This window comes from Lissotriton vulgaris, chromosome 4_1, assembly GCF_964263255.1.
Source record: "Lissotriton vulgaris chromosome 4_1, aLisVul1.2, whole genome shotgun sequence".
NCBI lineage: Eukaryota > Metazoa > Chordata > Amphibia > Caudata > Salamandridae > Lissotriton > Lissotriton vulgaris.
The window spans coordinates 618,572,355-618,600,067 of NC_141691.1; the positions used below are offsets into that span (position 1 = coordinate 618,572,355).

General features: G+C 47.3%; 1 protein-coding gene across 1 annotated transcript in view; it reads left to right on the forward strand.

The window, feature by feature from the left end:
• The first annotated feature begins 8,516 nt into the window (after nt 1-8,516).
• Nucleotides 8,517-27,713, forward strand: part of SUGCT (succinyl-CoA:glutarate-CoA transferase) — a 3,450,745-nt gene continuing 3,431,548 nt past the window's right edge. The window contains exon 1 of the mRNA XM_086964866.1: nt 8,517-8,776. Coding sequence (XP_086820992.1) covers nt 8,641-8,776 — 136 coding nt within the window. The 5' untranslated portion in view covers nt 8,517-8,640. The remainder of the gene's footprint in view (nt 8,777-27,713) is intronic.

A 27,713-nucleotide genomic window follows, 5' to 3' on the forward strand; every position in this document is an offset into this window, starting at 1 on the left:
CGCTCATGAAAGTCAAGGATGCAAAGGCCTCTACCCAGCATCACAGCTGATTTTCCACAGTAAATTTGGGAAGAGGCACACCTGTCCCGCCTCGAAGATGCTCATGATTGTTTTTGGGCTAATGAATGAGTCACTGATTTTGAGCATCAACTAGTTCGAGCGACCATGTGCGTGTTACTATGCAATCGCCCCGAAGGGCACAGGGGTCCCTTGAGTGAGCTGTCCATCATAGTGGGTGAATGGCGGGGAGACGGTGCAAACCGCGAGTGTGTGGGCTGGGCCAAACGGGCAGGGCTACCATGTTAGTTCACACATGCTTTTAGTGTGTATAAAAGGTCAGAGAAAGATCAGTTCAGCAGATGAAGAGAAATAAGCTCCTGGTCACAGAAACAGCACGGGTATTGCGCTCGTGAAAGTCACGGATGCAAAAGCCTTTATCCAGCATCACAGCTGATTTTCCACGGTAGATTGTGAAGAAGTCACAGGAAGGGCATGGTAAATATTTTAGGATGGCGCCGGCAAGCTGCCAGCGCCATCCTAAAATAGGTACTAAATTAGCTTCAACAGGAAGCTCTAATAGATAAAATCGAGCACCTGCTTTATTTTATCTATTAGAGCTTCCTGTTGAAGCTAACTTAGTAACTATTTTAGGATGGCGCTGGCAGCTTGCCGGCGCCATCCTAAAATAGTTACAACAGGCCTTCAACTTTTGCCCCCGGAAAAATCCGCCGCTCGCGGATTTGCGAATTCTCTGTAAATTTGCGGGAGTTCGCGGATCGCGAATTTACCGAAAATTCGCAAAATCCGCGAGCGGAACGGATTTTCCGCTCATACTTAGTCCTCTCTCCCCGCTGTTGTTTGCACTGGAGGTGGAACCCCTGGCGGCACGTGCTACATTGGGACAAGCATACCTTGGACTTGTCGTTCACGGACAGATGCACCACACAGCACTTTATGCAGATGATCTCCCCCTCTTCATTGCTGACTCTGGGGCGGCCCTACTGGGAGCCAAGAAGCTGCTTCACGATCTCAGCAGAGTGGCGGGATTAAAAGTGAATTGGTCCAAATCGTACCTCTTTCCGATCCGAGGGAATAGGCTAGGCACAAAGTGCACGGAGGGAGTGAACTGGGAGGACAGATGCTTGCCCTACCTGGGCACCCTTATTTACCACTTTCTTGAAGGAAACGTTGGGAAGGCCATCGGGGGGCTAGGGTCAACTTCGAGTTTTGGGGATCCCTCCCCTTGTCTCTCATCAGACGAGTGGCACTCCTTAAAATGGTGATCCTCCCACGACTCCTGAATCTCTTTGGGACCCTCCCGATATGGATTCCGGCTCCCTACTTCAAACAACTCCGTACAATGATTACCAATTTCATTTGGTGCATGGGTAGGCACAGGGTGGCCCTTCATACACTTATGCATCCCCGAGCGGAGGGGGGTTTGGCGGTCCCAGACTATGAAGCCTATTATTTAGCAGCTCAGTTCCAATGGTTCAAACAATGGGTCGCACGGGCCACTAGGGGGGGAGAGCCGGGAGTGGTATTTGGGCCCCTGGTGATTTTGTCCCGCATAGTACTGCGTCTCCCAATTGGTCCTCAGCCTCTCGCCCTAGAATTTGCAACAGCATGGAAATGCTGGAACCGATACCTGCGGAGGACCTCAATCAAATGCCCCTGTGCCCCAGAGATACCGCTATAGATGTGCAGGGCTTTGCCCCACGTGGGGCACCTGGCAGAAATTAAAGGATTGGGCACAGAAAGGGCTAACCAAGATGGGGGACCTCTATGAAGGGGGAGCCCTTCTCCCGTTCGCTAAGCTGCGGGCCCGTCACGACTTGTCCGGAGGCGACTTCTTACAGTACACTGCCCTCACAACAGCCATCAGGAAACATTTGGGGACAGGATTGACGGAGCCGCCCACCTCTATGGGGTGTCAATGAATGGTGATGGCGGCAGGCACATTCAAGGCAGTTACAAGCCTCTACAGTCGCATGACACTGGAATCATTACCCTCTCTTTCTGCTCTAAAACTCAAGTGGGAAATGGACATAGGGACTGCTATTCCCGACAAGATATGGGCGCACTGATAGAGAGGGCCTGGAAGAGCACAAGGAATGCGAGGTTCCAGTTAATACACTTTCATATCCTTCACAGAGCCTTCCTTACCCCGCAGAAGCTACATACATAGTTTCCGATCCACCCTGCGACTTACCAGAGATGCTCGGCAGACAGCGCAGATTTCAAATATAAGTTGTGGGAGTGCCCGATCCTAGATAGTTACTGGGAGGAAGTCACAACATTACTATCAGACATAATCGACAGGGACTTGGACCCCTCCATGGCCCACTGCATCCTACACTGGTTTCCTCATACCTCCAAAAATAAAATTACCAGTGAATGTATTGGTCTGGGCTTCCTATTAGCCAAGAGAACCATCACCACACATTGGAAAGAACAGCGTGCTCCTATTGCCGCTAGGTGGAAAGCGGACCTACTGAAATGGACTGAGTGTGAGGGAGTGATCAGATTGCAGGTTGGGAACCGCAGGGGGAGTGATAAGGCGATGAAAAGGGTGAGAGCTTGGGAACTGCTTGTAGTGGCGCTCAAAACCCCTGACAATGCTGAAGATGAAGCACCTGCGATCGGCCTGGTGGCAGCGACAGTTTATTTTGGGGTAGGCTGGGCACTCTTACTGTATTGGATCCCCGAGAAGGGTAGTGGCGCATGCCCTGTGTCTATCTGTTTCCCATTACATCTCCCCTCATTCCAACGAGATGCCTCTATTGCAGTTATGACTCCCTAGATCCTGTGAGACGAGCACTTATGTGACACACCTGGGAGAGAGTGGAGGGGGGAGTTGGGGCCCACATTTTGTCCCTGACTGATCCAGAACACTGGTGCAGGACTTACTGGAGAAGTGTGGCTCAATGGTTAGAGCGGCAGACCCTGATGCAGAGGTCTAGCCCAGGACCAGGGTTCAATTCCCCGCCTCGGCGGGTCTTGGGCTCAAAATTCCATGGACCTGATAATTCTCGCCTCGGTGCCTATTCCAATCATATAGGCCCACTCTGCAACTCTGGGCAATAGCTTGCTTAATCTCCACAACGGCCCCCACAACGCTAAGGATGCCTGGCCTTCACCCTGGGGGTGCCCAGGAGTGGACGCCTCAGAGGGAAAGCCAGGACGGGTTCCACAGCGGTATTCGTACAAGCGCCTTGAGACCCTTGCGGGTGAGTAGTGCGCTATACAAGTATCAATTTACATTTACATTTACATTACTCAGGGCTCCGCCCCGACTGTAGGGTTGGGCAGCCCGCGGGGTGTGCATTGTTTCCTTCGATTAAGGTTAAAGGCCCGGGACTATTTTGGGATGCTAATAAGTTTGTTTGAAAATTGGTACCCACCATTGTCTGATGATATGTTTGGGCCTTCACTAATCTGTGTGATATTTGACGACTGTCGATTATATAGGGCATGTAACCCCTTGCTTCTCTTCACCCTTCACAACCTCTTAAGATGTAAAGAAAACCAATAAAAATCTGTTTTAAAAAAATGGAGAACATGCCCACCCCTACAACCACTGGCTGAGAGCCATGTCACTGTGCTCAGACCAATCACACCGCTCCATTGGAGCATTGTGATTGGCTTAGGAGTGACAGCCTGGCTGCCTGCTTCTTCCACATTAAGCACCTTCCATTACAAGGACGACCAGAGTTACTCCAAGGACTAGTTGGCCTGCCTTCTGATCAGAGCCTCAGGGACAGAAAAGGCTCCAACCACCTTGAACACAGCACCTGGAGTCTGTCTGCTGTGAGTATTGCCCCCAAATGGTACCACCTCAGACCTGGCAGTGGGCTGAAGGTGTTCTTCCAGTCCAGCTTTGGTACAAGCAGAACCGTTGCAGTGCGATACATTGCCTCACAGTCTTTATCTGCAGTTGTGCACCACATCCCTGACGAAGGACTTTGCAGCCTCTCAGAACCACCGCTGCATGATGCATCCTCGATGCAGGACCTCGCATCGTAGACTGCAGCTTCTCGGAACAGCTGCTGAGCTCTGCATGCTTGATGTAGGACCTTGTATCGCAGCCCCGAATCACAATGTCCAGTGTATCCTCGACATGGGAAATCGCAACCCTCCGCATCCAGGATTTAAAGTACTTTTTTTAGCAGGTCTAACTTGGTCCCCGTAGCCAGCCAGTGCTCCATTGAGGTTGGCCTGAACTCATGACCTTGTCCCGGTCCGGCACGACCAGATAACCACAGTTGCCACTTTGTGCTTTTAAGCACCCTTTTTACCTAAACCTTTAAAAACCTCATATGTCGGTTCTACTAATTAGATTTTTGCTGCTTTGGTGTCAAATAATTAATTACATTTTACTCTATCAAAATTGTGTGGGATTTTTCTTGTGTTGTTTTTTCACTTTATTACTGTATGAAGTGCTGCAAAAATACTGTACACATTGCCTCTAATTTAAGCCTGACTGATTTTGTGCTAAGCTACCAGAGGGTTGAACACAGGTTAATTTGGGGTTTGCTTCTGTTGCATCCTAACAAGAATTGTGTTTGCTGCTTTTGTAGTGTTAAGCCCTCCTCAACCAGAAACCCATTTTCCTACAGCTACCTCTTAACATAAGACTCATTTTAGACATCTCCTACTTACGTAACTCACAGTTTGATGCTTCTGCTAATGCAACCGCAGGTTCCTAAGTATCACCATTACCAAAAATAAAATCAGATTTTTTTTATTGTTTCAGTGAGTTGGCACTAATAGGAATTATAAGATTGGTATCCCTATCATAAAACAATAGCTAAAACATATTACTCAGACCCATACAGTATTGAAATACTAAAACGCTTTCACAGTGATTTTATCTAGGCGGCTACATGACCAATACTTTATTATTCTAAATATTAATAGCTTAGCTTCTCCCTCCGTGATAATGTTCACTGCAGTAACAATCGATTGGACACCTAAAATTATCCATATTGGTTTTAACCATAATTTTCTTTCACTTATAAAAGCAGAACTAATTAAAAATATGTGGCTATAAGATTGCAATCTGGAACAACAAAATGTTCACGCTCTTAATTCCAGCAGAGGTATTAGCATCAGACATAAATATAAGTATTCCTATAGTTACAAATCATTAAATGTATCTATAACGTATTTACTTTCTTTTAATTTACATCACACTACTATATCATAAGGACATATGTCAATTTGACTTCCTCTTTAAAATATAATTTAAATTCTAAATAATGTATATTCTCATGTGAATTAGTTGTCAAGCCAAGTCTATGTTACTGAGCATACAAGTGGTCATACTGGTCATTACCATACTTTAAACTTTGCTTTCTCTTTACAAGCTCTAAAGATGTACTTTAGAAAGGCTCCACCAGACATTAAAACAACTGTTTCTAGTCCAATTTCCAGTGTTAATTGTGCATGCTGAGTAGATTCTGTCAAAAAAAATTGTTTGTATACAATTTATCAGTGCCTTCTCCAGCTACTTTTCCAATTTGTTACCAAATACTAAAGAATCTTCTAGGGAATAAACTTTGCTTTGATAACCTTAAAAGACTAGCTCCCATGTGTGAAATAAAAGATTATGAAATAGATGAAGCATGGCAAAATTAGAGATAGATGCTACACACTTTAATTTGTTTACATGGGATTTACAGCTCCCATCCCTATTCATAATAACCCCAGATATTCTTAGGCACTGACATTCTTCAATATATTTAAACGTATCCACTAACTATAGTTGATTGTGTTATGCCCACATACCATAATTTTGGTCTTGCTTGCATGCATTATCCTCTGTCACCCTTATTAGGGCACGTTAAAAAAACTGAGGTTTGGAAGGAGGAGCTTTGTAAGACCATGACATGCTGTCCCATGCAACTTTACTGGTGAGTAGAGTCACCTATTCTCTTGGCAATTACAGCTCGCCAGTAAGAAATAATTCCTTCGTTGTCCATTTAAAGGTGTATTGGGTTCGGACATCCGGTCAACAGCTATAGACAAAATTGCTATTGCTTCCAATTGCGTCCTGAACTATGTATTATTGTAGTGTATATTGTATTCTGTTGATTTTTGTTGATACTGGTATTTAACCTGTAGAAATGTAATTTATTACCACTAGATATATATCCAGAGGCCTCAACGGGACAAGAGGCAGTCTCCGTTTAAGCTTCCTTCTGCATTCTGAATCTTTGCCTCAACCATCACCCTAAAGTATCTTAGGTCTGCATTTATTTCAAAAGAGGAAACTATTATTAATTATAGTAGTATGTAAAAGTAATGTAAAACAATACTGATAATCATAATAATAATACTTGCATAAAATACTCCCTATTAAACATAATATTGATATTTATGTATTACAGGGAACTTTTGTAAGCCTCGGGGATTTCAAGGTGAGTTTCAGTTTCTTGTATGATTCACAATAGGGGAGCTTTTATTTCTTGTAATATATGAGGCTGTCATCCACTATCATCATCAAACCCTGCAGGCATGATACAAGCTAACAGTTGGGAGGAGACTCCAGACTTTTGAAACATAACATGTCTTGTGCATGTTCAGCCTGAAGGGTACCTTACTGCTGAAATAGTAGATGTTTATTGTTACCCATCTCTATGGTACGGATTTTATTGAGTCCATTGAGCAAAAATGTAGCATTATTTTTGCTTTCTTCCTCTTAAACAAATCCATAGATGCCAATGCACCTGATGATTCAGGCAAGAGACTCCTGATTTTCTTCCCGGGTGTAAAGAAGTAGGATATTACAGCCATCGAAAATATAGGCAATATTCCATATCAAATCAAAGCCTACAGTAGGTAGCGTACAGTTATTTCGGATTTAGTTCTGGGGGAGTGGCAAAAGAAAAACAATCACATACAGTGTCCATTAGTACAGTCCCATAGTGAGAGAATAGGAATCCAGCCTTGTACAATATATCAAATACACAGATAGCAAAATAAACTTTAGTGCGGTCCTTAATCCTGGTAGACCAGCAGATCATCTGCTTCACTAGATGAAGGCCAGGCGTCAGCCTGAAGATTCCTGATCTTTGAAGAACCACAGACATAGGTCCTGGGCCAGCTTTATGTCTTTAGATACTTGCTTTAAAGGGATTCAGCTCTTTATAAATGTGTCCATCCTATCAGCTCCTAAAGCTGCCAGCTTTTCCATGGCAAAAATATGCCATAATTTAGATCACCACATATTGAGGAGAGCCTCTAGGTTTTAATTGCTTCCATGCATGAGGCATTGTCAGGCGAGCTGTGAGAATAAAATGTGAGAAGAGTTTACCCATGGGTGTATTAATAGGTTTTCCGTCTCGTGTCACATAACATGTATATTTCAGTAACAATATTAGAGGATTCTTATGTAATTCAACAGCAATTATCATTTTAATTTGTTCAATTATCTTTGCACAATGCCACCACATGTGTGCCATAGACCCTCTCCAACATGATTTTTGAAGAGCAAATCATTGCATGGAGTCTAGTTGGGATAAGATACCATCAGATTATACATTTATAACCATTTTTTATGCTGAGTGAAAATAGATGATTGTGTGGCAAGTGCCCATGTCATATATGTGTCCATCAATCACCAGTGATTTGTGGAACTATTTAAGCCTTCCATGCCAGAAAGGATGGTTTCACCAGTTGCAGTTGGGAATTTTTGAGACTCCAAATGTTTTGAGCAAAAAACTCTACTTTACACGTCTCCGGCCTAAAATTGTCTCCATTTCAATGTAAGTCAATTGAGAAAATAAATTCCCCCCATTATTATTTTTTTGAATGAATCTGTCTTTCCTGTTTCCACATGTTGGCAGACATACATCTTCTTCTGTTCTTCAATGTAAATTAATGAGGAAAAGAAACCCCCAATGTTTTGTACAAAATCTATATCTTATCTTGTTTCTGACTATTTGCATCTATGTCATAGCGCCTCTAACGCATGAAATGTTCCTCGTGCATATTATATTTTGAATACGCACTGTGAAAACAGCATGGGAATATCATGTAGCTCGTAATTGCTTTTTTAAACACATTTTTAAGCAGTCGTTCACTTCTAAACTGGTTTGACGAACGTATAAAATGCTGATAGATTCCTGCATTCTCGTTTGGAACTCCAGCAACACATTAAAAGAACATAAGACCGTAAAGCTTTCTGTTAACGCCAGTGATCTCTGATAATGTTACAAATACCAAGTTCACATGAATAGAGTGGGAAATGATTCTCGCAATGCCCTGCCATGTGCAGCTGTAGGTAATGTATCGCGATGGCTCAACAGCAGCATTTACAGATGTGAACCTACTTCCTTCCTACCTACGTTTGAAAATGGCCACCGCTTGTGCACGCGATTTAAAGAGCGCGTGGACTACATGGTCATTCAGTCCGTCTTCTGCTTCGACGTCGCATCATTACTATCTCGCTCCTGTCATTCCCTTAAGGGCAGTGCTTCAAGTTCGAGTAGTCCCGGGCGGGTAGGCGGGGCTGTGTGCCACCGCCAGGCACCAATCCTACGCTATCTCCAGTCTGAGCATTTAGCTCAGTGGCTCAGTGGAGCAGTGTATCTGCAGGCTGTCAAGTTCTCTGCAAACTTGCCTTGCTCTTTTCCCATGGCTGGCGCCCGGGTGACAGCACTGATCGGCCGCGTGCTTAACAGGACAGTATGTTGTAAACACCTAGTCGGCGACCCCCGGCGACCCCTGTCACAACTGAGTAGCAAAGGAGAGCAGAGCTTCGAACAGCCAGGTAACCTCTCGTGGCTACATTTATTCTATTGTGTGAACACCTTTTGAGCACTGAGTTCCAAGTTTGTTGCATTGGAAAATACATTTCAGTGCTTTATTGATATACTTTCCTTCTGTTGAGAAATGTTGTTGTTACAATCTACATTCTTTGATAGGTGTGCAAATCGAATTTCTATACCTGCACTTTATAGGATTATCGTCCACTGTATGCGCGCGCTGTGTGCATTTCAAAACGGTGTGGAAATGTTTAATAATAAGAAAACAGTGGGCAAAGGTCGCCTGCAGTTCTGCAAAGCTGTAATGGAAGGTGCTTAATGTGGAAGATAATTCTGGATTTTACAATGACACCACTGTGTGAAGCAGTTTGTCTCATGCAGGTGCATGGGCACCAATCACACACCTTAATAATCACACAAACGTTTTTTAGCAATTCCGACCATAATGTGCGCCAAACAAAACATAGTATGTACAGAAAGATCAGTGTCCCTACATGGATTTGTACACTGAAGACATCTGACGCTTAATAAATCATATATTTTGAGTAGCAAGTGTCGGGGACGGTTGTAATAGTTAAAGAGTATTTATTCAGTGGCTATGAAGCTTACTGACTAGTAGTATACTGCAGAGCTGTTGGTTTACTTTATGCCATTGTCTTGTTCCCATTTGTACTTGTTTTCAAAATATTAAACAGAAAGCAGGAGGCAAAGGGTTACATTTATTATAATAAAATTAAATTGAGGAGGCTACCTGACTATCTGAAGAGTTGTGTTTCTCTGTAAAGTAATTGTTACATAACATTTTTGTGAGGCCGTAAAAAGTGTTTTCTTATGTCTATTTTGCTGTACTGAGATAAACTTAAATGTCATCTTTTCACTGCAGTTATAAATGTGCTTTTATTAGTACAGTCACGCTAAATAGCATGTTATATGGCCTCATTTATTTTTACTGCTTTTGTATAAAAAATGAAAGGGGGGTTGGCTATACTTATTTCAAATATATTACCCTTTATTGTAAAGAGAACCTGGACCAAATCCCTCTACTACCAGTTGGCGAATATAAATTGACCAAAGGCATGGGCTCATGTTAATCAGTTTGTACAATAATATTTTTAACAATACACTCAGCTGTGCTGTAATAGAACTGGGACAGGATTTAGATACCTTCTTGAATAAAATGTGACCAAACTTTTTGTACTTGTGTGGGGGGGGGTTTAATATAAATAGATGCCAGAACAAAAGTGACTCAGCCTGCAGCCACCTAGATTGTTTTGGGTCCGATCAATCTCACTTTCCACATGATCCATATGGGAATTCACTAAATGAGCTGCTATATAAATATAATATAGAAATAATTGATCAGGAGTGGGGAGGAAATGTCCTCGTACTGCCCACCTTGTTTGAACGGAGGAGCGTCGCCCCACTGAAATGCCCCAGTAAGAAAAAAGAAATGGTAATGAACTTAATTCATTACAATGTTATTTTTCTCCATCACGTTCCGAATGGAGCGTCAGGACGGGGGCGGGCTGCTGCTGAATGACAGCAGCAGAGAGAGCAGGGCACTTTCAGTTTAAAGTGCGCATGTTGTTTTGGCCGGCCGTCACATGCATACTTTAAACCTCTCTAACTCAGCTGTGTTAAGACAGCTAGGCTAGAGAAAGCCAAAGCCTTCAGAGCGCTGTGGAGCACAGAGTGAGGCCACTCCCACCAATCCTAGCACTGCTCTCATGCTGGTGAGAGCAGCACTAGGATTTGTGAAGGGAGTTTGGAGCCCTGCCTGCCTCGAGGAGAGAAGACCATCGAGGCAGAGGAGGAGGGCGTCACGTTGCGCTCACAGGTAAGTTGTTTCAATCTAATTATTAGTTTTTTAAATGTCCCACCCATCCTACCACCCTCTGGACCTGCCAGCCGCTACTGCTTCTACGGTAACGGGAGAACTTCTAATATTGACCAAAAGACTATCTCAGCGAAAGATGTAAGATTAATTAAACGTCTTAAGATAGAATGTACGATGTTCAGCGACCATGCTGTGTTAGCCTTGTCCTTAACAGTTCTCTACAGAAGAGTAGAGGTTCTGGGATCAGTACCGCCCATTGAAACCTTGGCGAAAAGTCAGCTTATGATAAAATGGGCTGGTGTAAATGAATCCAAATTTATTGAAATGATAGTCCTGGAGGAATGGGACTCCTTTGTTACCTCCACAGAACGGGAGGTAGGGCCATGACAAACTGGTGAAAACCTTTTGTATTTTTACAACAGCCAATTTATATAATTTACACTGGCCAGCTACAAACACAGGGAAGAGAAGTAATGACCCAGGGTGGTTTAGTTCTTACTGTACTAGTGCTAATCAGACCATAAGAAAGGCCCTATAAGAAACCCCCCAAAACAGGGGAAAAACTAAAGCATTAAGAACAAAGTACAAGATGGTATTAGCCATTAGAAAGAAGGAACTCGGGGGGGGCGTGGCTTGGACGGAAATGAGGACGGGCGCGTAGGTCCGTTACCTCCGTAACCCTGAGGCGTACAACAGCAAATTCTACAGCGAATAGAGCTCGGTCCTGAAATAGAAGACCAGCAAAAGACATCGGAACACCAGGGTCACAAGAAGAGCGCATAAGAGAGGCCGCCAGCAGCAAACCGAAGAAGTTTTGGCCAGAATACCACCCCAAGGAAGGTCGGGCGAGGCAGCACCAAGATGGCGCCCTAAACAATTAGAAAGCGGAACAGAGTCGCAGAGGGGAAGGAATCGATGCTGTGTGGAGCCCCTGTCTGAACCCCATGTGATCATGATGAGCCCCAACACCCCGGCTGTCTCACCCAACGCCGAGTAAGTCTCACAATAGACTCACGAAGAGCTGCAGCGGCAGAGGAAGAGCTACGCAAAAACGAAACTGGGGCGAAAATGAAACTACACCTGGGGGCCGCCATCTTAACAACCGAGGGGCGGTGAGCGGCGCGCACACGCGGAGAACGGGAGCAGCCTGGCACTACACTGCCGTAGACCACAGCAAGGTTGCAGAACCACAAGAGCAGGGGAAGATCACAGGAGCAAGGCCCAGGGGGAACCTGTACCAGCCAATTACACAGAAGCAACAGCCGCAAAGCCCCAACAAGTAGCCAAGTAAGTGCCACAAACGCGCCAGAGAGAAAAGCGAAAGCAAGGCTGGGGGCCGCCATTTTGGAACCTAGACCTCATCCCACACACCGCGAGCAGCGCACAAAAAAGCTGGGGGTTTTAACAAACGTCTGAATAAACAACCAGGAACGCTGGAGAGGAAATAAGCGGTAGAGAAGTTACAACGCTGCTGCACCAACATTAGCCAAACCAACCAAGCGCGACTACATTAATTAAGGAACAAACCGTAGCCAAACCAACCAAGCGCGACTACATTAATTAAGGAACAAACCGTAATCGAAACTGGAAGCACAGGAGAGAGAGACGCCATTTTGGAACACAGACCTCAGGCCACACACCGCGAGAAGCACACACAAGTTTGGGGGCTCTAACAACGAGGTGAGGTAAACAGTAAAGCGGAACACGAAACCCGCTAACATAAACAAGGGAAAAGCGGAAGCACGGCTGGGGGCTGCCATTTTGGAACCTAAACCGCATCCCACACACCACAGGCAATGCACAAAAAGGCTGGGGGATTTTAACAAACGTCTAAACAAGCAACCAGAAATGCTGGAGAGGATAAATCGGAAGGAAAGCAACAACGCTAGCCAAACCAGCAAAGCGCGACCACACTAACTAAGGGACAAAATTGAAACCGGAAGCACACTAGAAGTAGCTGCCATCTGCACACCGCCACAGGAAGCAGTAAAGCAGGGAAACGAGCGAGAATAACCATCCGCAATAAGCCTGTACCAGCCACAATAAACAGTAAGAACAGCTGCAAGCTCCAATAAGGCAGCTTTAGCCAAACCAGTATAGCGAGAATAACTAGCCGCAATAAGTATCAGATAGTCCTGCACTGTCCAATCTGTGCAGCAACCAAATAAACCGGAAGCAACCAACAACAGACACGGGGTGCTCCACGCGCTGCCATACCACACTACACCCGGAGTAGTGAATAGAGCAAGCAGGTAAATCCGAAGCGGGAACAACCACAAGCGGCAGTTTCCTAAACCACTACTAAAGCGAGCAAGCAGTCCGTGCACCTCTGGATCAGCCAACACCACGCAGGAGCTCCGCAACAAGCGGTGCAGACTACAACACTGCAACATTAGCTGCAATTAAGCCTATACAGACAGCCAACACGCGCAAAGCGAAGAAACAAGAGAAGAACTGACAGGGGCAAAGACCAGAACAAGAACCATCCGTGGGCCTAGCAGGTTCAGGCTGAACAGCCAAGACACTGATAGTGGTGAGCCAATCCAAAAAAAGGCTCCATCAAACCCTGTTAGCTCTCAACAGAGAGACGGAAAACTAGTAAGCTATCGGGTCAGGAGAGGCTTCGCAGCGATGGCAGGACACAACAGCAAACTAACCAACAACATTAAGAAGCACAGGAAAGATATTACTGACTCGCCACTAAAACAAAAAAAAGAGGTAACCCTGGACATGATTCTCAAAAAGATCAACGAAGGAAATGAGCTGGGCAAAGCAACGAAACAGACAATAGATAACATGCAACTAGAACTAGCAGCCATAAGGGCGGACTAGCATAAAACAAACTGTAGGATCGATGCGGCGGAGGAGCGCATCAGCAGCATAGAAGATGATTGTGCACAATCGAATAAATGCCAACACTTCATCGCAAAGACCTCATCCGCTCTGCAGAAGTAGCTAGCAAAACAAGAAGACCGCAATAGAAGGGGGAATATAAGGCTGCTAGGGATCCCTGAAGGAGAAGAGGATAAGCCCGGTTCATGCAAAAAATGTAATAGAAGAACTGCTACCATTACTAACAGGCATCAAATTTGACAAGCAATTTGAAGTTGACAAAGCATACAGAGTGCCTGCAAACAAACTACCTCAAAGCCGCGGCCCACGACCAATCATCTGCAAACCACTGAGATCAAGCCAAACTGAGGCGATCTTTGCTGTAGCAGGGAAAAACCCGAATCTAAGATGGAAAGGACACAAAATATTAATCACGCAAGACTTCTCAAGGCAAACAGTTGAAACCAGAAAAGAATTCCTAGCGCTTAGAGAAAGAATGCGGAAAGATAACATCACTTTCAGCTTCGCGGGCCCAGCCAAACTAAGAGTTACAGACAAAATGCGAACACAAATCTTCGAAGATCTCAGCGACTTGAGAAGATTCCTCCAAGGCCCACCATCAGAGGACATGGAAGCCCAAAACTCCGGAGCAGGGAAAAGGAGAGCGTCAACAGGCGACACTGGAACGAAAGGCGCTAAGGAGAACTAAAGTAGCAAGACCTCGGTCAGAACAGATCACAACTTGATACACTGAAGGACCCACCACACTTGGGGTGGGCAAGGACTAACTGCAACTATACTACCTCAGTCCACAACAACCTACCTCAACGACAGGACTAAGACGCAACAAGACGAACACAGTAAGAAGCTGCACAACAATAACTCTCATATATCCTTTAAGGGGACCGCAAATTGCACTGTCGTCAGCTTCATAGGAAGCTTTGGACCTAGCTCAAAGCAAGCCTCAGGGGAAAAGGGGGGAGGAACTTTGCTGTCGCACGCTCGTAACGCAAACAAGGGGTGGTGGGGGGTGGGAGGGGTGGTGGGGGGTGGGAGGGGTGGGGGTTGAGGGGGGGTGGGGAGTCCTTCGAGTACAGATATCCATGGTTTATATGCTTTCCTTATTCTTTCTTTACTTCTCTCTCTCTATCCTCTCCATCCTAGTCGAGAACAGACACAAACGCTCACTAAGCCATCAGGCAAGACAAAGTATACTATATAAGGGAGTAGCAGCCAAAGGTTGCAAAGGGCACCACCCGGAGCGATCAAGAACACATCACAACACCACAACATACAGTAACACCTCAGCTAAGGAATGACACCAACCACACACAACCAAACACCCACATATTAAGGTAGTCTCTTTCAACGTTAAGGGGCTCAATCACCCGGTCAAGAGGAGGAAAGCCATAGAATACCTAAGCAAAACCAAGGGTGACGTGTGCGTGCTCCAAGACACCAAACTGTCAGCAGAAGACACACAACGACTGAAGGCTAACTGGATAGTCCAATCACTTTGCTCGTCAGCGGTTCACAAAAAGAGGGGGGTTATCATACTTATAAACAAAAAATGGAGACTAACAGTACAGGATAGCTACGCTGACGAAGATGGGAAAGTCCTAATAACCAGTCTCAAGAGAGGGGAGGACACGATACACATCGCCAATATATATGGACCCAACGCAGAAGACAATGAATTCTGGAGTAAGGTTGAGAACAGACTGATTAAGCTCCCACACGAAGACCTCCTAATAGTAGCAGGCTACCTCAACCAGACACTAGACAACACGATAGACAGGCACCCACAAAGAACCAGTCACTGCTCGCCAGGAAACAACATCCTAGGAAATCTGTGCACAAAGCTCAACCTCAAAGTCCCATGGCGACTACAACACCCAAACAAAAGAGATTACACCTTCTACTCTCACCCACACAACTCATATAGTCGAATTGACTACATCCGCATCCCCGCACCCCGCACTCACCTCATAGACCACACAGATATTGCTCCTAGAACAATATCAGACTACTCACTCATCAGTCTAACACTCAGCGGGCGCCACAACGAACAGACTAGCCGGAGGTGGAGATTCAATAGCGACATCCTTAAGAACCCGAATAACGTTGCCGAGATAGAGGAGACCATAAAAGAATACCTAGCTTTCAATGACAGCCCAAACATGGACAGAGGCACCTTTTGGGACGCCCTGAAAGCCACGGTCAGGGGGAAAATACTTAGCATCAAGTCAAGAATAAACAGAGAAAGGAACAAAAAAATAACAGAGCTCGAAAGCAAGATTAAGGACCTAGAGAAAGGCCACAGCACGAACCTAGATGACAAAAACACTCTGACAGAATTAACAAGGAAAAAATATGAGCTCAACAAGATCTTAAGCGAAAGGGCAGGTATGTGGATAAATAGATTCAAAGCCATAAACCTATGTAAAGCGAACAGAGCAGGGAAAGCACTAGCCTCTTACCTTAAGAGCAAACAGAGACAACACACTATTGCAGCGATAACTGACAGTAATAAGACATCACAAACGTCAAACAAAGAGATCCTCAAAGTCTTTAAAAACTTCTATGATGACGGGGCGTGGCCAAGATGGCGAGGTGAGCGGACGCACTCTCCGCGAGCTCCTCCGACCTCGGAGCCCAAGACCGTGAAAAAGCTGCCGATCTCCCCCCGTTTGGCACTGGGGTGACGGCGGATGCGGAGAGACCGGAGTACGCACTTCTGCTGAGCCCCGGAGCTGCATTTGGACTGCCTTTCTGAGTTTTCGAGAGTAGTGACGCCGAGGGTCGGCCATCTTAGCGGCCTACTGGGCGGCTGTCCGGAGCATTGCAGCGCTATATCCCTGTTGAGGCAACGGTGGACCTCCTCTATGGCCCAGAAGCGGTGAGTGGCGGCCTCTGGTGTGGCCTCGAGTGGAACACAGGAGTGTGTTGGCGCCCTGGGTGGAGCGGGGATCGAACGCAAGAGTGGACGGAGGCGGAGTCCCGGCGCGCTGATCTACCTAAGAGAGACCGGGGACGCGGCCTAGCCCAAGAATTCCCCCGGCCGTTTCTGAAGCCCGGATTTCAGGGCAGCGATGGTGGTCGATGTTGGAGGGTAGACAAGCCCCGATGAGCGCCGGGACTCGAATTTGGACTGCGCGCTGAAGACGGCTGGGAGGTGGCCGACAGAGCTCTCTCTAGGCAAGCAGAGGAGGAGCGGGAGTGCAGGCCTGAGACCGCGGCCTGGGCGCCGAACACATGCGGCCCCGTAAAGTCTGCACTGCCACGGAGGGCCAAGCAAGGGAGAGGCCCAGATGGTCCGGGGTCATATGCGGGGGCCGGTGGCCGTTGTGGCGGCCTGAATCATACCGACGGCCCGCCATATTTGGCCGGGGAGCAGAACTGGTGGTGCGCGGTCGCGGCCGCGACCTCGCTCGAGACCCGGACGACACCGGGGAGGCCGCTGGAGTGGATCGGTCTCAAGTGCGGAGTGAGGAGAAGACGTCCGAGTGGACCCGAGAGTAACAACTGGACTGTGGTCTGGCGACAGGACACCTCCGGCAAGTGGCCAACGAGCGGAGGGTCGAAAGCGCGAGCAGGTCTCCGTGAAGGATCAGAAATCGTCGATTGTGAGCCCCGAATCGACGGAGTAGCGGTGGAGAAGCAAAGCGGGGGTGCCGGAGCCCGGTGAGTGGACAGGACACTATTACACTCTCCTTCGAGGCACAGCTTTCCCGCTAGGCCGGTGCCTCACTGGGTGTGGCTGGTGTGGTCTGTGGGGTGCGGACACGTGCTGCCTGATCCCGGCGCCCTATAGCCGAACCACTGGGACACGCTCCTCACTCCCGGGCCGGGGAGAGGGACTCGGTGAGACAAGGAAGAGAGACACCGCAGCTCTAAACTCCCTACGGGAATGGGCCGGACTAGCTTTTTCTTGGAGCAACCCCAAGTGACCGATTGAGGAGGTGTCATGGCTGGCAACAGAGGAAATAAGAAGGGTGATCGAACTCTACAGGACATGCTAACAAGGGGCCGGGCAAGGCAAGATAGGGGGCAGCAATCATCGAGCCCCGCGAGCAGCTCCCAGGGGGCAGTGGGTGGCGAGCCCCCAGTGACCAGGTCTTTCCTGGAATCTCTTTTTAGCTAGCTCAGGGACGATTTCCAAGCACTGAAACAGGAGGTGGCCGGAGAGGTGCGGGAAGTGCGCAGAGAGGTCGATGGATTGGGCGAGAGAGTGGCCACGGTAGAAGCGGCGGGACATACCCGGGACGAGGAGATAACGCAACTGCAGCAGGAGGTGCTGCGCCTGCAAGACCAGCAGCTTGACCTCCAAGCAAAGAATGAGGATTTTGAAAACCGTTCTCGCCGAAACAATATTAGGGTCCGTGGCGTTCCATCCGGGGAAGAGGGTGAGGACGCCACAGGTTACCTGCAGGACCTCTTCAGAGAGATTTTGGGTGAGCCGACGGACTTTGTCATTAGGATAGACAGAGCGCACAGGGTGGGACCGCCGCGCCGGGCCTTGGCCCCCCCGCCGGATGTCTTAGCCTTCCTGCCGGACTATCCTTTGAAGGAGTGGATTCTCCGTGAGGCTAGAAGGCAGCAGTCCCTAAGCTTCAGGGGACACCGGATCGCCCTTTTTCAAGCTCTCTCGGTGATCACGCTTCAGAAGCGCAAAGCTTTTAAAATCGCCACAGACTTCCTGAGGGACCACGACACGCAATATTCCTGGGGCCACCCTTTCCGGCTCATCTTCAGGTGGAATGGTACACTCCACCAGCTTCGCTCTTTGCAGGATATCTGTAGCGTCTTGGGGATCACCGCGACAGACGATGCAGTGCCTACTCCCCGTAGACGTCGCACTACCAGGGATGGTTGGCAATCGGTGACTCGGAGGCGCCCCTCCGCGTCCTCAGCACGACCGGACTCGCCCACAATCAGAGCGGACATGGCTGAGGCGATCCAGGAGGTGGACAAGTCCACTGCAACCGGCGAGGTCGCTTTGACAGCTTGAGAGAACTCCGGGGGGAGATTGATGAAGCACCACTGACATAGCAGGTTTGGGGATCCGGGGGAGGGGGGGTGGAGGGTGAGTGGGTTGTGGCCGGACGTCCACTTGAATACTTTTCCACAGACTTGTCCATCCTGGACTAGACTGGGACAATGGGTCCTTGGGCCCGACTGGAAGAGGGGGGGCAGAAGGGAACAGTTGGGGTTGGGTTGGCTGTGGTTTGCAAGGGAGGGGAAGGTGGGAGGTGGTTGGGGAGTTTCTGGCGGTGTTTGGGAGGAGGTTGAGGGTGAGGGAGGGGGGCTCCATCCAGTGTTCTTGGTGTGTATATGCTGCCCCGAAGGGGGCTCCCGGACTCATCTGGCCACGGCTCTACCATTCACAGCTATTGCTCATTTGCTTTTGCCACTTTGGTTTGATTATTTATGGTGACCCTTAAGGTGGTGACCCTGAACGTTAAGGGGCTCAACAATCCGGTTAAAAGAAGAGCTATCGTGTCTCTACTAGAGGGTACGCAGGCGGACATCTGCCTTCTGCAAGAGACTCATTTGCTGGCACGGGACTGCCATAGGATGCGCTCACGCAAGTTCCCCACACAGTTTTTCTCCTTGAACAACTCTAAAACAGCGGGGGTGGCAATCTTGGTGTCTGGGTCCTTTAGAGGGGATGTTCTCCACAAATTCGCAGAGCAGAAAGGGAGGCTTTTGGCGTACAGGTTCAAACTGGGGTCACTGACGCTCACTATAGGGACAGCGTATAGCCCGAATGACCATCGAATGACCATCAGGAGCGCTTCCTTCACTCTGCGCTGGTGGACATAACAGCATCCCCGGACAGGCATATCATTATAGAGGGGGACCTGAACATGGTGCTCGATTCCTCTATGGACAGATCTACACAACGTTACCCACAGACGGGGGAACTGTCGCACACTGGAAAGGGTCATTTAGCGGATCTTGATCTCCACGATCTATCGCGCCACCTCCACCCCACAGATAGGGACTACTCCTACTATTCTCATGCACATAAAACTTACGCAAGACTGGACCATATTTTAGTCACTGGCCCAGTCCGTGACCTGGCCACAGCATCTGAAATTGGGGTCCTCTCTCTGTCAGATCACGCACCGGTCTTGGGCGTCTTCATGCTGCCGTCGACACAGGCTCCCCGCGGGGTGTGGCGACTCAGAGATACGCTCTTGCATAGGAAAACGGTGGTGACGCGCATAACAGAGTCGATCAGAGACTACCAGGCTCATAATGACAATGGAGAGACCTCGCTAGCTACTCAATGGGCAGCGCTCAAAGTGGTCCTGAGGGGTGAATTCATTGCTGTCTCCTCGGCAGAGAATAGGGAACGGCGTCAGAAACGTGATGAACTGACGCAAAAGGTCCGGGAACTTGAGCAGGTGCACCGCCGTACGGGGGCCCCTAGAATCTGGAAGCAGCTGAAGGCGGCGAGGAAAGCCCTGTCAGCATTGGACATGGATAGGGCCGAATATGCGGCGCTGAGGTTGCGGCATGCGTATTATGCAGGAGGGGACAGGTGTGGCCGACTCTTAGCGCATAAATTGAGAGAGTCTCACCAGTGTCGTCGAGTGAAAGAGATTGAGGCTGGAGACGGAGCGGTGGTTACTGACAACGCTCAGATAGCAGAGGCTTCTATCCAACGTTATGTACGGAAGATCTCCTAGGGGAGGGAAACGCGGAGGATTATTAGATACGATCACCCTCCCATCTTTGGCGCCGATACAAACAGAGTACTTAGAGAGAGAAATCAGGATCGAGGAGGTGATTACAGCCATCTCCAGACTTAAGCATGGGTACTCCGCACATAAGACGTTCAGTGATGTACTGGCGCCCATTCTAACCAGACTCTTTAATTCCTTCTCCATCTCGGGAGCCATTCCATCCGATCTCCTACAGGCGACAGTGTCAGTTATCCCCAAACCTGGAAAGGACCGGAATAAATGCAGCTCATGTTGACCTAAAATTATATACAGGGATCCTGGCGGCAAGGTTGGCGCTCCACCTGCCGGGATTGGTAGAATCGGACCAAGCGGGCTTTATACCGGGGAGGCAGACGGTGGATAACACCAAGCGGATAGTCCACATTTTGGAGAAAGCCTCCAGAATCCCGGGGGAACGGATGCTGCTATCTGTCGACGCTGAGAAAGCGTTTGACCGGGTACACTGGCCCTATTTGGAGAGAGTGTTGGAGAGAATGGGGATTGGAGAAAAGTATGGTATTTAACTGCTATAGGTTTCCAACTGCGGTGGTACGGGAGAACAGTTGTAACTCCCAAGGATTCGACATCGAGAGAGGAACCAGACAGGGTTGCCCACTGTCACCACTTCTCTTCGCCTTATATATGAAACCGTTCGCCCAGCGTATACGCCAAAACCCGGACGCGACAGGTGTGAAAATGGGTGGATATGTCCATACAGTCAGCCTCTATGCTGATGACGTGATATTCTCCCTGGACCATCCGAGGCGAGCTCTCCCTGTGTGTATTAGCGAACTGGAGGCTTTTTTCGTCAGTGGCTGGCTTCCGCATGAACATGGGGAAGTCGGTGGCATTGGATCTTTCTCTAACGGTTGCCACTCGATCGGAGTTGCAGGGGCTCTTCCCTATGCACTGGTCGTCGCACCAAGTACAGTACCTAGGTATACTGTTAGCCCCCACGTTAACGGCAACGGTCACAGCTAATTATGAGGCTCTGAGTAAGAAGATCAGGGAGGAGCTGGGTAGATGGGGCAAGGGCATGATATCATGGCTTGGCAGAATGGCGGCGGTCAAGATGACAATCCTCCCCCAGGTTTTGTATCTGTTTCGGGGACTGCCACTTCAGCCGCCTAAGGGATGGATCCAGCAGACTCAAGCAGACCTGGCCCGTTTCATCTGGCAGGGTCGCAAACCTCGAATTAAGAGAGTTCTCACGATGTTGGCTCCGGAGTCGGGAGGATTGGGGGTCCCGGATCTGCGCAAGTACTTTCAAGCGGCGCAATTGCGGTATCTGGTGGAGTGGAGTAGGTGGGAGTCAGACAAACCCTGGCTCTTCCAGGACCAGGCAGTCGCAGGTCACCCACTGCAGGAGGTGCCCTTTCTGCGTAGGGCTCACCGCCCTCCTAATCTTTACACATCCTTTGTCACGCGGGTCCCACTGAAAGTGTGGGACGTCACTTGCAGGGTCCATGAGCTTACTACGTTCCCTTCCCCGTTTACGCCAATAGTGGACAACCCGGACTTTACACCAGGGATGGAACCAGGGGCCTTCACGCTCTGGCGCACAGCTGGTTGTAGGGCGCTCTCACAATTATATGACACGACTGGGGTTCTCCCTTTTCGGAGCCTCAAAGAGCAATTCCGGTTGTCTGAATCGGACAGGATGCGTTACTGGCAGGTGAGGCATTGGGCGTTACAACCACAAGTGCGGGAGTTAGCAGACAGAAAGTTGTCACCGTACGAGAAGTGGCTGATCACACGCACGTCCGACATTAAACACATCTCTGATCTTTACAAAATGTTGCAGCCACCACCCTTCCACTTTCACAACCCAGGCAGAGAGCGGTGGAATCGAGAACTAGGCAGGACGCTGAGCCATAAGGAATGGGACCAGATCTCATATCGAGCTAGGCATTCTGCATACCATATAGGGCTCACCAAAACGTTCACCAAAGTATCGACTTATTGGCACTATACTCCAGAAAGATTACACGAGATGAATCATAATGTTGAAAACACTTGTTGGCGAGAGTGTGGACAGATAGGCACCTTGACACATGTACTATGGGACTGTCCCCTCCTAGAATCCTACTGGAAAGAGGTGCTTGATGAGATTGACACACACTTTGGTATAGAGGTTCCCCGCTTCCCAGCTTACACACTGTTAGGCCTCCCAAATGGGCTGATGTACCCCTTGAAGTCGCGTAGGGGAAGACAAATTGCAATAGCATTGGGCTCAGCGGTGCAAAACATTTTAATACACTGGCACTCGACTGTCATCCACTCTGCCGTGGGTTGGCTTCATAGATTGTGGCATGTCCTGGGTATGGAAAAACTATCACTTATGGTGGCGGGGGAAGTGGAACAATTTGAGGAACTGTGGCAACCATTCCATGCTCTACTAACCACGGAATTTAGAGAGCTCACATGTCCAAGGTACCTCCGATTGCTTAGACTCACTCCGCCGATGGCACACACGGCTTAAGAACTCATTATCTGGGTATGGGAAGCACCGACGGGCAGCGTTGTGGGCATGATGTATAAGGAAGGACAGACTCTGGATGGGGAGGGTAGGGACTGGGAGGGTCTAGGGAGGGCGTGGGAGTTGGGGGGGCAGTTCTGCAAAATTTGAAAGAGTATAGAGAGACTGCACTATCTTGTTTTGTATTATAATGGTATTTGCTGAATCTTCGCTGAAGGAGGCTACGCTGCATGGACCTAATGCACGGCGCACTCATCTGGATACCCTCCTGGGGTACTGCGCATGCCTGCTTACATGTATGTTTAATTTTCTTTCTCTGTACTCATTCAATAAAATACTTTAAACATAAAAACTTCTATGAATTCCTGTACAAAGAGGACAAAAACCTCAAAGCAGACAATGGGGCCAGTCTCCTAGCCGGGCTAAACCTACCCAGATTAACAGAAGTGCAGAGAATGACATTAGAACAAGACATTACAGGGACAGAAATAGAGAGTGCAGTTGCAGGCCTTAAAGACAACAAAGCTTCCCGGCCGGATGGATACACAGCGGGATTCTACAAACAGTTCCTCCGCCTACTTAAGCCCACAATAGAGGAGGTGTTCACACACTGCTGCCACAGTGGGAAAATGACTAGCTCAATGGCAGAGGCCAATATAATGGTAATCCCAAAGGATGGCAAAGACCCACAATACCCACAAAACTTCCGCCCCATTTCTCTAATCAATGTCGACTGTAATATCTATGCTAAGGTCCTCGCAGCTAGGCTAAACGTGCAACTTCCAACCTTAATCCACACCTCTCAGGTGGGCTACCTCAAAAACAGGCTGTCCCAAGACAATACAAGACTTTAATATCACCTAATAAATCCCGCCTCCTCCAATAGCACACAAGCATTGATGATAGCACTCGATGTTGAGAAGGCGTTTGACAGAGTGTCGTGGACATTCCTTGACCAATGCATGCAGAGGTTCGGTCTAGGAAGGAATTACAGAAAAATGGTGATGGCACTATACAAGGAACCAAAAGCCCGAGTGGTAGTAAATGGGTGCTCCTCAGAGACTCTACTCTTAGAAAGAGGCACTAGACAGGGGTGCCCACAATCCCCAGCACTCTTCATAGATCCACTGCTGTGCATGATTAGGACCAACCCAGAAATAAAAGGAATCCAGATCAGGGAGGACACGGTTAAGTTAGCTGCTTACGCAGACAACATACTCATAACTAGAGAGAACCCAGGTGCTTCAATAGCAGCCCTAATGACCACCATTGAGGAATTCGCACAGGTCTCGGGCTATAAGCTCAACAGAGACAAATCAGAATACAAACCTCTAAACGTGCACAATACTAAGGCAGTACTGGGGAACTCAGGGTTGACATGGCAAAAAGGAGCTCTGAAATACCTTGGCATACACTTTGAGAGAGATCTCAAAACGACACTGGACCACAACGAAAGGACATTTCTAAACAAAGTGAAAGAGAAACTTGAAACTTGGTCACCGAAATTTGTCAGCTGGTGGGGCAGAGCTGAAACAATAAAAATGATGATAGCACCCATGATTAACTACCTGCTCAGCATGCTCCCATTAATAACTACAGAAGACTTCCACAAAAAAACTAGATACCTTGATAAACAAATTCCTATGGAAGGACAAAAAACCCAGGATAAGTCTTCAGAAACTAAAGCTGAACAAAAATCTAGGAGGTCTCAACCTCACTAACTTTAAAACCTTCCAGACGGCATGCCTAGCCAAACAAGGTCTACACTGGCTATCGCCAGAACATGACTATACACCGGTTTGGCTAATGCTAGAAAGAGCAATGCTAAAAGGTCTAGACCCCCTAGCCCTAATGACTGCCAACAAACAACCCGAGGCGAGCAACTCCATACTTAAAAACACCAAGATCGCACTTCTTAAAGTGGACAAAGGAATGGAGTATAGCATAAAAGGCACAAGATGGGAATCCATTTGGTTCAACACAAAAATAAAATACAAAGACAAGATACTAGACATGGCCTCCTGGTACGAATGGGTCATCTCCACCCCCAACCAACTAGAAAAACTCAGCACCCCACTCTCATTCGACACCTTAAAACATCTCCACAACCTACCAGACATAGAATTCTATAACTTTCTAAAAACAAGAGCGGCGCTCACCAGGGCAGATCTGAACAGGGAAACCCTATCAATCCTGCAATACTCGGCTAACCTAAATAAAGTTGGCCACCAAACCTCGCACCTCTACAAACTACTAAGCCCAACTTCAACAAAACTAAACGCTAAGACATAGAGTACTGGGAGGACCAACAAAACAGGCGCTTCAACGACAGGGAAAAAACCCGCCTGTGGAACTCAGTAAGCACAAACAAAGTCACCCCAATCCTAGCACAGACGAAATACTGGCTCCTCCACAAAGCATACTGGACTCCGGCCAGACTAGCAGCCGTAGGGATCCGTGACAACAACCTATGCTGGAACTGCAACAAAGAAAAAGGAGACCTAGCACACCTTATCTTTCACTGCCCCAAAGTCAAAACATTCTGGAACAAAGTAAGAGATTTCATAAGTAGCATAATGGGGTTCCAACTGCAAACAGACTTTGTAGGGGTAGTGACTGCCTTCATGACTCCCGAAACTCAATCTAAGGAAGACAGCGAGCTAATAGACATCCTACTCATAGCGGCAGTCAAAACAATCCTAGCAAACTGGAAAGACTCAGGGAAAGCAACCTTCAAAAGCTGGGTCAACTGGATCACCTTCCTCAGAGGGGCAGACAACATAACATCAAAACACACACTTAACTCTACCACGAAAAGAGAGATGTGGAACACCCTGGACAACTATCTGAGCTCACACAAACCACCGTAGGCAAAATACAAAGACCGATGCCCGCACGCGCTCCCGCCCCACACACACACGACGAACTCCAGCAGGATGGCTCCAAGCAAGATGTACCAACCACCCTGTCCGCTTCTTTGTCTCTCTTTTCTGACTTTTCTCTTCCACCCTTTGAGGGCAATATGCAACAAGGCCAAGTCCTAGCTTGCAGAGCCTATGTCAATGTATATCTGTCAATTGCATGAACAAGCCGGACAGCAAGACGTCAATTGTAACCTCACTGGCGCACACCCACACCGATATTGCCTTCAACTTACCTGTACTGTACCTATAAAACTCTTCTAATAAAATCTTTCAAAATAAAAAAAAAAGAAAGAAGGGACTCCTGTATCAGGCTTGGGCAGATTTTGACCATGTGGCAGAAGCAGGTGGCAATACTTAATTCTGAAAAATTATCAATTCACCCTTTCTTAGAGAGAGCTCTTCACCTACTCTTGAGGTCTCCATCTTACCAGATGCCTGGACAGCACATTTTTGAGCCATTTTTAACCAGAATGTTGCTGAAATTAACGCTCCATTCCATGTGTTAAGCATAGTAAATGATAGGCCTATGGAGCCAATCACCGTGAATGAGGTCAGTATAGCCCCTAAGAGCAGTGCCCAAGGTAAAGCCCCGGTACCCAGTGGGATTCCTGTGGATATTTTTAAGACATATCTTTCCATATAGGTCCCGATTTTAACCCAGATTTTCAATGCAGCAGCTAATGGCCACTTTGTGAAAACTTGGTCTGACAGTGTGATCGTACCCATTTTTATAAAAGGGGAGAGAAAGGATGCTAGGTGCTATTGACCTATATCACTTCTAGACTCTTCTGTGAAAACTACGGGAAAAGTGATCCTTGCAAGATTGGAATCCTGGGTCCAGGAAAAAGATATTTTAACTGAATCACAATTTGGGTTTAGGAGGGATATAGGCACTGAGGAACAAGGAATACAGCTGCATCTTATTATCAGTAAATATACGTTGGCAAGGGAGGGGCATGTTTTGCAGGTTTGGCCAGTGCCTTTGATCTTGTAAATCATGCAAAACTATGGCTGGTCCTAATAGAGATGGGTGCCCCACATGATATTGTATGCCAGCTTTCCCAGCTGTATGCATACCTGACAGCCTCTGTGCATTATAGTAGTAATATAGAGCATACAGAGAAATTTCGGGTGACCTGGGGAATAAGGCAGGGATGCGTGCTCGCACCCCTGTTGTTCTCTCTACATATAAATGGGGTGGATATCCTATTGCAGACTGCAAAAGCTGATGTACTAAGGGTCGGTTTCTGTATCACTCCGATCCTGCTTTATGCAGACGATGGAGAGGTCACATCCCAGACTGCAATTGCCCCCAGCGATTAATAGATAACTTTGTAACATGCATGGAGAATCGAGATTTAAAACTGAATTTAACTAACACCCATACTTTGGTCTGCTGGAAAAAGATAAGACAGGGGAAGAGCTATTTTGCCCAGGGCCAAAAACTTGTCGAATTAATAGCTTTCAGTTATCTGGGCATTTACTCACAGAAAGGGGACTGGTAATCTCACTTGGAAACTGCCAAATTAGAATTTATAAGGGCTACTGCAGCCGTATTTAACTTTGCTAAAAAAGTCGGAAGTAAACCAATTAAAGAACTTATTACATTATACAGAACTAAATGCCTCCCAGTAGCTTTATATGAGTTTGAGTTTGGGTTTAATCTAAACAATTGCTTGGTTACGTAAAACCCTTGCAATAAATATACAGGATATGTATTTACATAGTGAGTTAAAATCATTAATAAAATCTTCCGGTTCAGTTTTTCAAATATAACAGGTTAAAAAAAGGAAATCTGGTAGTTTTAACTTAAAAAGAAAAAAATAAATATATTTTTTTGAAGATGCTGGTACACGGAAACATTTCAATTCATGTATATACCAATAGATGAGAATTCGCCCCTAACAGCCTACCAATGAATGTTATCATTTTATAGTAACTTAAATATACATAATAAAAAGCTTTATATGGTTCCTGTGTGGGGGAGGGAAAAGTGTAACCCTCTACAGGTGCAAGAAAACATCTTCACTCGCAGGCTTTTGGCGGTGCCAAGTTTGACCCCCACTCTTATTGTCCATAAAGGATTAGGTATTGGATAGTTGAAGAATACTATCTATCTCAGTACTCTGACAAAAC